The 16,316-nt window shown below is 43.8% G+C and overlaps 2 protein-coding genes across 13 annotated transcripts in view; one reads left to right on the top strand and one right to left on the bottom strand.

The window, feature by feature from the left end:
- The first annotated feature begins 2,273 nt into the window (after positions 1 to 2,273).
- Positions 2,274 to 12,683, top strand: LOC100194642 (myosin, light polypeptide 3-1). The gene is made up of 6 exons (NM_001139727.1): positions 2,274 to 2,467; positions 4,226 to 4,253; positions 7,255 to 7,398; positions 8,240 to 8,413; positions 8,659 to 8,736; positions 11,920 to 12,683. Exons 1-6 carry the CDS (start codon positions 2,339 to 2,341, stop codon positions 11,946 to 11,948), a joined length of 582 nt encoding a protein of 193 aa, NP_001133199.1. The 5' UTR covers positions 2,274 to 2,338; the 3' UTR covers positions 11,949 to 12,683.
- The window catches only part of LOC106582286 (uncharacterized), a 181,524-nt gene continuing 177,518 nt past the window's right edge, over positions 12,311 to 16,316 (bottom strand). For 10 of the 12 annotated variants that reach the window (XM_045704743.2, XM_082967156.1, XM_082967158.1 and 7 more), the window contains one exon: positions 12,311 to 16,091. In XM_045704743.2, coding sequence (XP_045560699.2) covers positions 15,867 to 16,091 — 225 coding nt within the window. In that variant the 3' untranslated portion in view covers positions 12,311 to 15,866. The remainder of the gene's footprint in view (positions 16,092 to 16,316) is intronic. The other 2 variants (XM_082967159.1, XM_082967161.1) reach the window with 1 other exon arrangement.

The following is a 16,316-nucleotide window of genomic DNA, read 5'->3' as shown; positions in this document are numbered from 1 at the left end:
CCCGTGCTCTAGTCTTGGGTGACCATGGCCCTGGTCCAAAGCAGTGCACTATATAGAAGTGCCATTTGGGATGCATCCCTAGTCTTGGTTCTGAGTTTCAAGATTACTTCCCCTGTCCTTTCTACTAACTTTTAACACCAGAGCACAGACCAGTGAGGTGGATCATCACTCCATTCACAGCCAGTTTAAATATATTGATGAAATCCTCTTTCGGTGCAGTAAGACAGTGTCGGAAAAACGTATTATTCAATCTGAATGAGAAGAGGTACAGTACAGAGATGATATTAGGATGAATTAGAGGGATGTTTTCATGAATCAGACACTATGACTATTTGTTTTGAATCTACTGTGTGCAGGGCTTGAGGGGTGGCGAACTTGACAACGACTTGCGGGTGGTGGGTTCCGAACAACAATGACGAAAAATGTACACAAAAAATATATATTTTGGGGAAAATTATACCACTACCCAAAAGGGCACTTTGGAGACTGGAAGGGCAAAAGGGCATGTGCTCTGCACAGGTAGAGCCCTATCTGAGCATGTGCCTGGATAGCTGACCAGACTAACTACCAATCTAAAACATTTTGCTGACGAGGTTAATTGAGTGTCTGTCATTGACTGACATAACAAGAAAAAACTGCTGATGCACAATCTCATTTCAAAATTGCAGCTGGTGTATTCTACTATTCTAACTCTCAATAGTAAGTTGAGACCCGACTGAGTCCCCCCAAAAAAACTGCTTATGTCGCTTATGCCTGGAACCGGTCCTGTGTGTGTGTGTGTGTGTGTGTGTGTGTGTGTGTGTGTGTGTGTGTGTGTGTGTGTGTGTGTGTGTGTGTGTGTGTGTGTGTGTGTGTGTGTGTGTGTGTGTGTGTGTGTGTGTGTGTGTGTGTGTGTGTGTGTGTGTGTGTGTGTGTGTGTGTGTGTGTGTGTGTGTGTGTGTGTGTGTGTGTGTGTTCAAAGATGAACAAATAGTCTATGATAAGGATAAAGGACACCATTTATGAAGTCCATACAAACATACTACCATAACTGTCTGAAATCTAAATTTGCACATACTGGTAGCTTACTTGTGTAAACCACTCCCCCATTACCCCCTCATCCCCTGGGTCAGCAGCAGGTAGTGTCATGCCACTGTCATTAGGCCTACTGTTTCTAATACAAATAGAAACAGTTCCTTTAAAAAAGGATATTCAAGTGATTTCTACCAAGTAGAGTGAACGCCTTCACATGATCATTTCAATAACCCATGGATCACGACAGTGAAGATATGATTTCAATGTCATTCATCATAGAGAGATACAGTATAAGACGTCACGAATTGTGCGATTGTATGTCTCTAACTGTGTGTGCGTTTTTCTGTGCGTGCGTGAGGGCGAGAGGGTTTTGTCTAGAAAGGATACAGCTTTTGTCAAAATTGACGTTTTGTAGCAGGTTTAGTTGAATTTATGCAGTAGGTTAGGATAATTAACGTAGCAGGATATAATAATTAGGTAAAGGTTAGGAAAGGGTTTGGGTTACCTAAAATGCAAAAAAAAGCTTTATCCCATCTAGAGAGAGAGCAAGTAGGCATATACATTCCGGTTTGACATTTTTTCTAAAGTTATGAAAGTAGCCTACCCTAGGCTACACTAGAAGTCATAACATAACGAGGGCATCGACATCAGAAATATACCAAATTTGAAGCAGTCGTATTTCCAAGATCTGTTATTCTCTACTTCTTATATTATATCCTATTATATATCACTGCATGCTGCTAACCCACATTTGACTAGAAGAATAGAACGCTTTGGCTACAATTTCTGAATATTGAAAACTGAACTATCTTACTGATAGCCCCATAAATAAACTTCTTCATACCGAGAGAAAATGGGAAAAATGATGCGCGATGTTGTGTCATCACACTCACAGAAGACTCATGCATTCCTTGGCTCAGCCGAAATAAAACAGTGAAATTATAAATCAGGCTACCGTTACCGGGCGGCTGCCCGTTAGGCAACCGGGTGACCCCGGACGACCTCAATCACCGTTTCCCATTTTTTTTTATGTTTTATTTTTACACAGCTTACACTGTTTTAAATTAACATCTTCTGGCGCTCAGCCCCGAGCGCGACTTAGATGGGGAGTCCCTATATTCCATGTATAGAACAGTCCCCCACCCGTCTCCTGTCGTTGTCCAATCCGGTCCCTTGAGCTACATTGACGAGGGTGCTGTGTAAAATATTATCATATATATACGCCCAGACCCACCCTTGATGCTCTGAGTCTCCTCCAAGCTTACGCGGGAACTGTCTGCCTGTATTACCGGTGAAGTAGCTAACTAATTTACTATCTGCTAAAATGGCACCCAAGAAGGACGCTAAGGCACCCGCCAAGAAAGCCGAGCCGGCAAAGGCAGCTGCACCCGCACCCGCACCCGAGCCTGAGGTGGTAGCCGCCCCCCCTCCACTCGACTTGTCCACAGTCAAGGTAACTAACTATGTTCTGCATTTCCCTACCTCCTCTATTCTATGCCCTGCATCCTCCCTCTATCCTTCTAGCCTGGCTTCTTTGTCTGTCTGCAAAATAAACGTTTGAATTATTCTTTCCGGAGTCACAACATAATGTAAATAGTTAGGCTACAAAGCTGTATTATTTGCTATACTCCTTTAGTCTTTCCGTTGTATATGTTCCGTGGTATTTGGCCTGGTTGGTCATTGCAGTGTGTTTTGCTGAAGTTAGGTACAAGTTAGGGAATGGTTGTCAGTGAAGGGCCATTCTCGATACATGCTGATGCCACAATCATATAGGCCTAGGCTGCACATTTATAGGAGAATGTGAAACTCTATTCAGTTTAAATGTGAAAGACTGCCTATCTATTTGTGTGCTGTTTGGATATCGTAGGCAACTGTTAGGCTACTTATTATGTTTGATGAGTAGGCCTAGGGTAGCTATTTCAATTTATGGAGTTACCACAGTTCTGGAATAGCTTAACTAAAAGTGGTGTTGTATTTGGACAAAACATTAGGTTGGGATTATTTTGGCATGTATTTTCCATACTGTAGCCTATTATTCTAACCATATCTGACAAGCGATAGCAAAATGGCAAGAGCCCGCTTGGACCCACGGACCTAGTTCTGAAGCAGGGTTGAACGTTAAGACATCAGCACCTCGGATAGCTCCGGAGAGACGCTGCTCGCTCACCTAAACCACGCCCCATATGCCCCTCGGCTTCCTTGATAGGCTGAAGGAGTTTGTGACAAGATGAAACTGCAATGGAACTTGTCACCAAATGTGGACATGTTAAAGTATCTAAAGATGGACCTCCAAGATCGAGTGCCATCGTAGGAGTATAGCTGTGGAGCTAATTTTGTCTCGAGGATTGATAGGGGGTTAGTGTTTCTTCCGTGATTGATGAGCTGATGGGAGCGAAACGTTTTACCTTCTTTTTTTTTTGCTTGCTTATCTGATGTGGTGGTTTTGTTGTATATGCCCAATTTTGAATCCAACTGTCAAAATAAAGATCCAAATTATAAAGTAGGCTACAATACAACCGGTATTGGTCCATTATACATGATACAAAGAGATATATGCATATTAGGCTATATATACCTTCTTCACTTTCTCATTTGCAAACTGACTGTCTAATTTGCTCTACACTGTGAGGAGTCTGGAGAAAATCCACAGCTACATAATCACTTAAAAGTTGTACCTGCTTGCTCTTGAGGTAGTGAGCCTCTTGTGTATAGCCCAGGCCTACCCCAACAGTCCACGTCCTTACAGTTTAGGTAGTATGAGACCTAAAGTAAAACGGCGAGACTATTGCTCACAAAACCTCATCCCCTTCTTATGGCACTCTGATTCATTAGTGTTTGAGATGGGCTGTAAAATATTAAGGAGTCGTCCCAAACACGCTGCAAGTCATTATCTGGGCCTGGAAGAAGCCTAGGTGGAGGTAGCCTACTACACTGGTAGTCTTGCGATACCAAGACTCTCATTCCAGAATCAGGCTTAGGGGAGAAACTGTTCTGGGGTGAAATAGAAAGGCTGTAGTCGAGGCTACTCAACAATTTCCCTAGACAGTATAAAAGCAGGGTTTAAATCCATAGAAAGTCTCAGATCTGATAGCAGACAGGGGCTACGGTAGAATTGTGCCTAAATGGAATTACTTCATTGGCTGTAAATGTTCGAAAGTGGGCCCCACTTTCTTTCAATGTTCTGACTGTTGTTCTCTGCTGCCCTCTATAGGTGGAGTTCACTCCCGACCAGCAGGAGGGTAAGTTCACTAAACCAAATTACTAAGGACAAGTTTCCCGGACACAGATTAAGCCTAGTCCCAGTCTAAAAACCATGATCAATGGAGATTCTCAGTTGAAAGTGTTTCTTAGGCCAAGACTAGGCTAAATCTATGTCCTGTAAAAAAAAAAAAAAAGATATCAGATGTCACTTTCAAAACGTAATCAGTAACAATACTGTGAAAGAGATCATTATCACTGCACCTTCACAGACCTGGGTTCGAATACTATTTGAAATAATTTCAAATACTTTATCTGAGCTGAATTGAGCTTGCCTGGTTTAATGGACCAATAGAATAATTGCAGAACTGAAATCTGAAAACCTTGCTCACCTGGCACTCCAGGCAGGCTAGAGCAAACACTCAAAGTATTTGAACAATTTCTAGTAGTACTGCACCTCTGACTCCTAATAAAAAACACTAAAATAAATCCACTCTAGGTCCTTTTAAAACATGGATTAGCTGCCACTCCGATTTCTATCTCAATGTTAGCCTACTGTTACTAAACCCGGACTAAGTAGTGTTTACAAAGATAACAAATACAAAGATGGGTGAAAAAATGCAATAGGACTATTTTGGCTAGGCTTACTTCTGATCTGACTAAACCAAATAACTTGTAACATTAAACAACCTCTGGAGTGCATTTACAATGTAATATTTCCTATAGAGGTGAACATTCTCAAATTACATGCACCTGAAGCCATTTTCAATACATTTTCCAAAATTGCAGTGGTCAGCCTCTAAGGTTCTTTGGACACGGTTGACCCCTCTGTATGAACCTTAATGCAAAAGCATTATGGCTAAATGAACACTGGCCAAAAATAATTATACATTAGCTAGTTTATATGAACAAACAAGAAAACTATTCAATTAAATCGAAAATATGTTTGGACCACAGATTAGGACACCACTTGACCTGTTATAAAATGTTCTAATCTGTCAAAATGAGTTATAATGTTATAACATGAAGTCTAGTTAGCTGCTGTCAAAGTGAACCCATAGTAGGGGATGATATCCTAGGATTACATAGTATTCATTGAACACATTCACTGATTGACAACATCATGTGGACAGATAACTGGCATAGGTCTTTAAAGTTGTTGGGGAATATGGAACATCTAAAACACCTTTATCCGTAAGCCTAATAACACACATAGGAATCCCATTTTTAACTCCATTCTCGTAGACATTCTAAATGTCAAACAATTAAACGCATCCATGTCTTATATTGTCACCCTTTGATAAAGTCTAGCTCATTACGAGCAAGCGATAGGCCGCGCGGTCATCACGCCAGCCGGGAGTTGTTTAAGCCGCGGTCAGCATTCTCTTGGTTTATTCGTGTCAGTCCACTCACAGTATTGCCTTCTAAAGGAGCAAGCTCATATTCTCTCTTCAGTATCGATTCCAAGTCGGCTCCTGGTCGGCGAGAGAGGGAGAGAGAGAGAGAGAGAATTGGCGAGGGCACTAGAACAGTCTCCAGCACCCGGCCTCACCCTACTAGAATCTAAAGTCAAATGTCTACTGTTTTCTGTTGATCTGGTGCTTCTGTCCCCCCCAACCAAGGAGGGCCTACAGCAGCACCTAGATATTCTGCACAGATTCTGTCATACCTGGGCCCTGACAGTAAATCTCAGTAAGAGAAAAATAATGGTGTTCCAAAAAAGGTCCAGTTGCCAGGACCACAAATACAAATTCCATCTAGACACCGTTGCCCTAAAGCACACACAAAACTATACATACATTTGCCTTAACATCGGCACCACAGGTAACTTCCACAAAGCTGTTAACAATCTGATAGACAAGGCAAGAAGGGTCTTCTACGCCAGAGAGTACACAGTGGCAGAATACCTGACCACTGTGACTGACCCAAAATTATGTGCACACTGCCCACAAAATGAGGTGGAAACTGAGCTGCATTTCTTAACCTCCTGCCATATGTATGACCATGTTAGAGACATATTTCCCTCAGATTACACTGACCCACAAAGAATTCGAAAACAAATACAATTTTTGATTTTGATAAACTCCCATATCTATTGGGTAAAGTATCACAGTGTGCTATCACATCAGCAATATTTGTGACCTGTTGCCAAAAAAATAAAAAATAGGTTAACCAGTGAAGAACAAACACTTTTGTAAATTCAACCCATGAAATACGTACAACCCTCATGAAATAGGTATGGTACTGTGTTTAAGGAACTTCATATTCATCATCTCCAGCACCTCCCCAACATCAACATATGTGAAAATTCCGCATTTCTATGTTTTGTAATAAAAAAGATAGAGGAAGATAGAGTAAGTGTTTCTAGTGACATAATTGGTGTGCATCATGTGATTTTAATCAACCTACTAATTGGTTGATGATGTCATTGGAAACACTTATCTTCCTCTATTTTTATTACTACAAAACATAGAAACACACCATTTTCACATGTTTTGATGTTGGGGTGGTACTGAAAATGATGAATATGAAGTTGAACAATTTAGAAATGTACCTTTAAGTTTAACACTATTCCAGTGTCTATATGCTGGATTAAATGTGGAAGACACATTTCAGTTGAATGCATTCAGTTGTACAACTGACTTGGTACCTTTCCTTTCCTTTCCTTTATATGGGTCCACAGACTCAACACTTTCAATGTTGATTAAATACTCTGTGTTAATTATTTTGTTTATTTTTAACACTGGAGAATTTGCAGTGTGGATAATTAATAAAGGTTAAATAAAATAAAATAAAAACATTAACAGATGGTAATTCTACATCAAGGATAGGGCGAAGCTCTCATCATTCAATTGAGATATTCACAATAATCCCTGCAACAAAACAAAACACCAAAGTGGTGTGCATGTTCATTTCATAGATCTCTTGGTATGTTATCATAGCTTCTGTTGGCCACTAGCCCAGGCATTCTGAGGATAAAACCCTTCCTCTCTCCCTCTCATCCCTCTCTCTTCCTCTCTCTCTCCTCTCACCTCACCACAGACTACAAGGAGGCTTTCGGTCTCTTCGACAGGGTGGGTGACGCAAAGGTGGCTTACAACCAGGTCGCTGATATCATGCGCGCCCTGGGACAGAACCCCACCAACAAGGAGGTGCGCAAAGTCCTGGGCAACCCTTCCGATGAGGGTAAGGCACACACACACGCACACACACACATACGCAAAGTGATACAAGGATACACACACACACACACACACACACACACACACACACACACACACACACACACACACACACACACACACACACACACACACACACACACACACACACACACACACACACATACGGAAACAGTACAAGGACGCACAAGCACACATACACACACGTACACACGTACACACACACACACTTTCCTTAATACTGACTCTGTGTACACTATTCTCTCCACTTTAGACCCTCAGTCCTTCATAGTTAAATTTGTCCTAATATAGCACACTAGGGGGAGGACATTTACACATAAGTGACCACACCTTGGCATTTGTCTGCTCCCTTTTATAGCACATTGTAACAATTCAGCACCCGTCATGATGGACATATCCCTCCATCGGTGGTGTAGCTGAGTAGCTGCAAGAGGCATTTGAAGTATTTTGGGTTACAAAGCCTGACATTGTGAAGCGTGATATACCTTTCTGTTATATCACCATGTATGTGTCTATAAATGCATTGTGTGTAGTTATATTTTGACACACACACACACACACACAGCCATTTTCAATGGTACATCTGTGTGTACATGAGCTAGTATTATTATTTATTATTAGTAGTAGTGTACTGTATGGTAAGGGCCAGGGTGAAGTTGCCCCTACACACTGATCTGGAGTCAATGGAGCATATTCCCAACTAATGGTTAAGGTTAGGATTGGGAGAGGGAAAAGCTGATCCTAGATCTGTGCCTAGGGGAAACTTCACCTCGGAGCGTACTGTATACTTCTAATGCATTTCCTCTCACTCTGGCTGCGCACAGACATGGCCGGCAAGAGATTAGAGTTTGAGGCCTTCCTTCCCATGCTCCAGCACATCGTCAATGACCCAAACAAGGGAACTTTTGATGACTACGTTGAAGGTCTGCGCGTCTTTGACAAGGAGGGCAACGGCACCGTGATGGGGGCTGAGCTGCGTATCGTCCTTGGAACACTGGGTGAGTGGCCGCCCAGGCTTAGTTGTAACATGAAGTGCTTGTGTGTGTGTGTGTGTGTGTGTGTGTGTGTGTGTGTGTGTGTGTGTGTGTGTGTGTGTGTGTGTGTGTGTGTGTGTGTGTGTGTGTGTGTGTGTGTGTGTGTGTGTGTGTGTGTGTGTGTGTGTGTGTGTGTGTGTGCGTGTGTGTCTGTGTGAGACACCAGACCAACTGATGACCTGGCCTCTCTCACCTCTCCCTCCCTCTAGGTGAGAAGATGAGCGAGGCTGAGATTGATGCCCTCATGCAAGGACAGGAGGACGAGAACGGCAGTATCAACTTTGAAGGTAATCCTTCAAGTCTTCTAAGTCTTAGGTCATGTCCCAAATGGTACCCTGTTCCCTATCGGGAGGCATTTTTGTAGTGCAAAGCCAATATGCAAAATGCTATTATTGCCATTAACCTCATTATAATCTGGCAGCGTGATTTGATTTTAAACTTGTCTTCAACAATGTGCATTATAAGTAGGTGACTATTTATGTATTGCTCAGTTTACTAAACTCGTAATTAATTGCCACCTTATCAAGCAGATTGTTGATGAAAAGTTTCAAATTAAATCACGCTGACAGATTATCATATGGTTTATTGTAATTGTTACACTTTGAACATTGCTTTTTCCATATGAGAATCGCTCAAAGTGTACTACTTGATACCAGGGTCAATAGGTGGGAATTCGGACCCGAGTTAAACGCGCATAAATGAAGCGTAATTACATTTTTATGCACTTTTCTCTCTATGCATATTCTGACCATGAATTTCAGCATGAGAATAGCATGCTATTCGCCCGCTATTCATTTGGGGTGGAGATCAAAGAAATGAAGGTGTGGCGAATACATCCATATTCTGACCTTGACTTAATTCCCTCATAATTCCACCACCTTTACGCGTGATGAAACGATGAATAAGGTCGAGAAACGGTTCAAATAAATGGAGCAGCATCGACTTTCTTTTGTAGTTGATAGAAATAACACCATTCTCCATGCACATTCTGTAACACCATTCTCCATGCACATTCTGTAACACCATTCTCCATGCACATTCTGTAACACCATTCTCCATGCACATTCTGTAACACCATTCTCCGTGCACATTCTGTAACACCATTCTCCATGCACATTCTGTAACAACATTCTCCGTGCACATTCTGTAACAACATTCTCCATGCACATTCTGTAACAACATTCTCCGTGCACATTCTGTAACAACATTCTCCATGCACATTCTGTAACAACATTCTCCACGCACATTCTGTAACACCATTCTCCATGCACATTCTGTAACACCATTCTCCATGCACATACTGTAACACCATTCTCCATGCACATTCTGTAACACCATTCTCCATGCACATACTGTAACACCATTCTCCATGCACATACTGTAACACCATTCTCCATGCACATACTGTAACACCATTCTCCATGCACATACTGTAACACCATTCTCCATGCACATTCTGTAACACCATTCTCCATGCACATACTGTAACACCATTCTCCATGCACATACTGTAACACCATTCTCCATGCACATACTGTAACACCATTCTCCATGCACATACTGTAACACCATTCTCCATGCACATACTGTAACACCATTCTCCATGCACATTCTGTAACACCATTCTCCATGCACATACTGTAACACCATTCTCCATGCACATACTGTAACACCATTCTCCGTGCACATACTGTAACACCATTCTCCATGCACATACTGTAACACCATTCTCCATGCACATACTGTAACACCATTCTCCGTGCACATACTGTAACACCATTCTCCATGCACATTCTGTAACAACATTCTCCGTGCACATACTGTAACACCATTCTCCATGCACATACTGTAACACCATTCTCCATGCACATACTGTAACACCATTCTCCATGCACATACTGTAACACCATTCTCCATGCACATACTGTAACACCATTCTCCATGCACATACTGTAACACCATTCTCCACGCATTTACAAATTGGATAAAGGGATTGAAAATATAAATGACCATTTTTTGGATCTAGTTTACCTTATGATCACCGAACACAAATGTGAAACCAGTCATATGGCAGCAAACTGAAGCATATCAACATATCACCTTTTCCACACTGAGGTTTATTTAATGCTGGCCTTATAAGTTACAGGGATGAAATTTGGAGGAGACCCCAGTTATAGGCTTCTGTAGCCATGAGCAAATTACAGTATAGCGCCAAACCTTCCGAGTTTATTTATGATTTGTAGAATGTTTGGTAACACTTTACTTGACACCCAGCATCATAACACGTTATGACATGGTCATAACCATGTCATAAGATGTCATAACGGCTGACATAACTTGGGACATGCATCCTATTTTAATCATTCTGGGACGCAGACCGTAGGTAGCAGTTCACGATGACTGGATCATTGTCATCACATGATTAGTGAGGATTATTAGGGTAGATTTATAGGACTACTGTTCAACTGCTATTGTATACTTTTCTCCCCTTCCAGTATTTCATGGATTGAACTTTCTGGATGAATCAAACCACTGTATTTTTTTCTTTTCTTTTATTTAACCTTTATTTAACTATGCAAGTCAGTTAAGAACAAATTCATATTTACAATGATGGCCTACCCCGGCCAAACCCTAACCTGGATGACGCTGGGTCAATTGTGCGCTGCTCTATGGGACTCCCAGTCATGGCCGGTTGTGATACAGCCTGGAATCGAACCAGGGTCTGTAGTGACGCCTCTAGCACTGAGATGCAGTGCCTTAGACCACAGCGCCACTTTTGTACGTGTATGATTCATACATACTTTCCTAACTCTAAAATGTGCCTAAATAATTATATATTTTTTTTTTTATAAATCTACCAGTTGGTGCTGAAACAGAGACATATATGCATATATTTAGATGGATTTCTTTCATTGATCCCTATATTCTGAACCCGTTCTCTCAATGTATTTATTCCGTTCAATCTGTCGACAAAATTCAAATTAAATGGACACCGTAATTAAAAGGAAGGCTTAAGACAAATGTACTGTAAGCCCTATTGAATGAAAATTCCACAAATAAATCTGTTATTCAGTGTGCTCAAGGTAGACACACCTGTAGAGTGAATACCAACTACTGAGAAGTGCATAGGAAAGGCGTAAATGTCCTACGTCTCAATCAGGCCAATAGGGAATAGGGTCCAATTTGAGAAGCAAAGATAGTTTTACGTCATACAGGTCTTGTGATATATTGTACATACATTAGAGCCACATTTCAGATTACACTGTAGTTCTAGATTTGTTTGATGTTTTTGTTTTTAATTTAGATCAAATGCTTCACTAGCTCACTCCTCTTTCTTTCCTTTCCCCTGTGACCCCCTGCCTACCTCCTCCTCACCCCTCCCTTCCTCTCCTCTCCCCTACCTCATCCTCCCTCTACCTCCCTCACTCTCCCTCCACACCCCTCCCTCTACCTCCCCCTCACCCCTACAGCCTTTGTCAAGCACATCATGTCTATTTAAGGATCCTCCGGCTGCAGTGGCTAACGAGGACGCTAACGTGTTATCTGCAGACCCAATGGTGTCAGGACATCCAGTCCCCACTGTTAGTCAACCACCACCTGAGAAACAGACAGGGGGATAAAGGACTATAAGATGTCATTTCTAAACCGTTCTTTTTTTTTCATTCTTTTTTTTTGGTCTGACTCCGACCTTCGCCTCTCTGCTCTCTATTCTCCTCCATTAGAAGCTGTCCATTCTTTTCAACCACCAACCAGCAGATGCTCTTGTTGTCTTGTCCCCCGCCATCTTGGCGGGGTATGCCTCTCCACCGTGGTTCGGTAAAGGAAAGGGGGTAGGGAGGAGCTACCCATTCCATCCCTTACTTGCTGCCTGGATTGGGCCAGTAGAGGTGACTGGCTTTGCTGTAGACTGGCCATCAAAACTCACTCTCCCCTATGTCTTAATGAATTTTTCTCCTCCGCTATTTCACAAAATAAACTTTTCAAGAACCCTCCGGTGTCGCAGCTCTTATTCTTTGCTCTGCGGGAGAGTGCGGAGAGTGAGGCTTGTGTCCCAAATGGCACTCTAATCCCTATATAGTGCACTACTTTTGACTAGAGCCCAATAGGGTGCCATTTGGGACTCATTCTTAGTGTAGCTATAGGGGAGAGGTTAAAACAGATAAACACTGGTGGTGGCCCAAATGTTCGTATTCTTGTTGCCTCTGAAAGAATGATTAAAATATTTTAAAAACATGCTTGAATCTCTTTCTTTAAGTATAGATCCCCCACACAACATTATAGGTGGTAACCATAATCTCCAAAAAGTTTGGAAATACTCACGACGAGAGTGTTTTTCATTGTTTTTATTGTCTTTAATTGTTAAGAGCATTTTGTTATCAGTATCATATCAACAGGAGAAAAACTGCGTACATCTACTTTTAATTACATTTACAGTTGCTGTAGGTTGGGGTAGAGGTTAGGGGATCGGGATTAGGGGGTAGGGGATAGGGGATAGGGGGGTGCAGAACGAACACAGAAGCAAACATTAATACTAAAAGAAGGAGGAATAAATACCACAAAATAGCGACAGAAAAAATATAGAGGAACACTTTATCAAACAGATGCAACATGACTTGTTGAGTTTCCTTTTTTTTAAAGTTTTATTTCTTTTCCCCCTTTCTTTTCCCCCCTAAATGTTTTACACAAAACAAACCTAGCATCCAGAAGTGAACTGTAGGGACACAGGGTCCAGAGTTCCACAGCTGCTTTGTAAATGTAATCTTTAAATAATAGCTTCATCCACAATATGGTTCAGACAACTGCAAGCCCTCGTGAGTTCAATCTCAGCCTGCTCTGAGAGCCTTGGGGTGTTCATCGAACACTATGGACTAAAATATCTTACAGCCATCCAATGCCTATTGCTAGCATGGTGAATGGATTGTGATCACAGCTTCTGTGAGCTCCTAGCTATATCAACGTTTCTTTTGAACTGGGATATTTGAGATGAGAATCAAAGCAGCATCCTCTTAAACTAGACTAGGACTGGCTAAGCAGCCTTTTAGAAGAACAGCTCCCAGAGAGAGTAGCATTGGTTAGTTCTCTGTAATTAAAGTAAGCCTGGTCCGAGCCAGAACGGCCCATAGGGGCAGGAGCTTATCTCCTGTTTCTGTAATGGGAGGCAGCTTGATGTACAACTACTGTACACCCCCAGGACAGGGCGCTAGTCATTCGCAGGGCCTTTAGTACTCTGTTGCAGGCCTGGAAGATGTACTCCTTAGCAATACCAGCACAGTTGTCTGAAGTCAACTTCAACAAGCATAACATACTAGTCAACTAATATCTACAAAAACATGAAGTGTTAATTTTTCTATCCAATGATTAAGGAAATAACTTACTAAAATCCTTTTATTTGAAATAGAAAATAGCCTTTGTAACTAGAATCAATACATGCTCATCATACCATTATCTAGTTATTGAAATAATGCAATTTTTCAGGTATAAGATACTTATAGGACTAATCACTTTTTTAAAATTGTTTTTCGAAGAGATGTTGTTGAAGACAAAGAGCTGGTATATTTATACATATTTTCAATATATTGTTTATATATTTATTATATATTGGATCTGGGACTAGCTGCAAGGATGCTTGATGTATGGTGAATGTTGAGTCTGGCGTCCATGCACTTTACTGAGCAAAACAAGACGTGCTGGCGGCATGGCATGGGTAGAGTACTGTATGGGCATGGCCACGTGACTTCCTACTTAGTGTAAGAAAAGGCTGCTCGTAAGAACTGAACAGAGACCAGCCCACCCTATACCTGGCCCATACCCAGATTATGTTGTGCAAAGAGCTACAGCTGATCTTGAGTCAGTGCTTGGACACTATCTATCTATACGCAGCATTAAAAAAAATACACCAGATAAAAGATGGAGAAAAAAAGTACAAGTACTTGAAATGGAAATATCAACAAACAATTGACCAAAAGTACTTTCTAAATAGTCTCTAGTTCCATAAGGGTTGTTGTTTTTTCTTCATTTGTCTTGTTGACATAGGGTGGGGTAGGCAGCTCCATCAGGCGGTGAGTATGAAGCTGCTGCAGGATGGGTGGGGTGTCTGGGCATCTGGGCTGGGGTTGACGAGAGGCCTGGGACAGGGTGAGGGAGCCTGGGTGGTTGAACTGAAGGCAAGATGGGAAGAGGGTGTCCATGGCCTGGGATGGACGGGAGACAGGTTGGGTTCACGGTGTTCAGGGCCTGGAATGGACGGGAGGCAGGGTGGGAAGAGGGTGTCCAGGGCCTGGAATGGACGGGAGGCAGGGTGGGTTCAGGGTGTCCATGGCCTGGAATGGACGGTAGGCAGGGTGGGTTCAGGGTGTCCAGGGCCTGGAATGGACGGGAGGCAGGTTGGGTTCAGGGTGTCCAGGGCCTGGAATGGACGGGAGGCAGGGTGGGTTCAGGGTGTCCATGGCCTGGAATGGACGGAAGGCAGGGTGGGTTCAGGGTGTCCAGGGTCTGGAATGGACGGAAGGCAGGGTGGGAAGAGGGTGTCCAGGGTCTGGAATGGACGGAAGGCAGGGTGGGAAGAGGGTGTCCAGGGCCTGGAATGGACGGGAGGCAGGTTGGGTTCAGGGTGTCCATGGCCTGGAATGGACGGAAGGCAGGGTGGGTTCAGGGTGTCCAGGGCCTGGAATGGACGGGAGGCAGGTTGGGTTCAGGGTGTTCAGGGCCTGGAATAGACAGAAGGCAGGGTGGGGTCAGGGTGTCCATGGCCTGGGATGGATGGGAGGCATGGTGGGGTCAGGGTGTCCATGGCCTGGGATGGATGGGAGGCATGGTGGGGTCAGGGTGTCCATGGCCTGGGATGGATGGGAGGCATGGTGGGGTGAGGGTGTTTGACATGGACCGCATGGCAGGTAGCAGGGAAGGGTAGAGACTGGGTGGAGGCACAGAGAAGGTGTCCGGGGGGCAGAGTGGGGTTGAGGCAGAGTGGGGTTGAGGCAGGGTGGGGTTGAGGCAGGGTTGAGGCAGAGATTTGTGTGGGCTGTTTGGTACCCGAGGCTGGGGGTGGACTGAAGGGAGATTGGAGGCTGGGTGGAGGCATGATGAGGAAACTTGGGCTGGACTAGAAGCAAGTGAGGGAGTCCAAGGCTTGGGGTCAGGTTGAACTTGAGGCAAGTTGAGGGGGTCAGGACTGGAGGCAGGGGGAAGGTGTCCCGGGGCTGTGGTGGACTGTTGGAAGGGGGAAGGTGTCGCGGGGCTGGGGTGGACTGTTGGAAGGGGGAAGGTGTCCCGGGGCTAGGGTGGACTGTTGGCAGGGGGAAGGTGTCCCGGGGCTGGGGTGGACTGTTGGCAGGGGGAAGGTGTCCGGGGCTGGGGTGGACTGGAGGCAGGGGGAAGGTCAAGAGATCCGGTGCCTTGGCTGAGGGGGTCAAGGCGCTCACAAGCCCTGCTTGGCCAGGGCGGCGGTGACGTCTTCAGCTAGAGTGGCTAGCTGTGGAGACTCCAGCAAGTTGATGCTGCCAGAGGAGGACAGGTGGCTGTCGCGGTGGGGGGACACCGTCCCTGACATGCCCATTTCCGGAGACTGGGTCATGATGATCTCCGCCCCGTGGTCCACCCGGGCCTTGGCCGTATCACGGAACAACAGCTTGTGGCTTTCGATCTACAGGGAGTTAGGGTGGGTGAGATAGGCGAGGGGTACACACACACACAGGTGGGTAATACATACACACACATTTGGAGGATACACACACAGGTGGGTGATACATACACACACAAATGTCATATGGATGGTTGGAGGGGTGCTAACCTTGGAGGAGACTGTCTGAGACTGATGTCCAACTGATCAGGGCTGCGTCCCAAATGGCATCTTATTCCCTTTATCGAC

This window comes from Salmo salar, chromosome 21 (assembly GCF_965601325.2).
Source record: "Salmo salar chromosome 21, fSalSal1, whole genome shotgun sequence".
Classification (NCBI taxonomy): Eukaryota; Metazoa; Chordata; class Actinopteri; order Salmoniformes; family Salmonidae; genus Salmo; species Salmo salar.
The sequence above is the reverse complement of the archived record's forward strand: the minus strand, read 5'-3'. Positions and strand labels throughout refer to the sequence as shown.

Coding starts and splice junctions, on each gene's coding strand:
- LOC100194642 (NM_001139727.1), top strand. CDS start 2,339: ATGGCACCCAAGAAGGACGCTAAGGCACCCGCCAAGAAAGCCGAGCCG. Junction 4,254..7,254: donor CACTCCCGACCAGCAGGAGG/GTAAGTTCACTA, acceptor ACCTCACCACAG/ACTACAAGGAGGCTTTCGGT. Junction 8,414..8,658: donor TATCGTCCTTGGAACACTGG/GTGAGTGGCCGC, acceptor CCCTCCCTCTAG/GTGAGAAGATGAGCGAGGCT.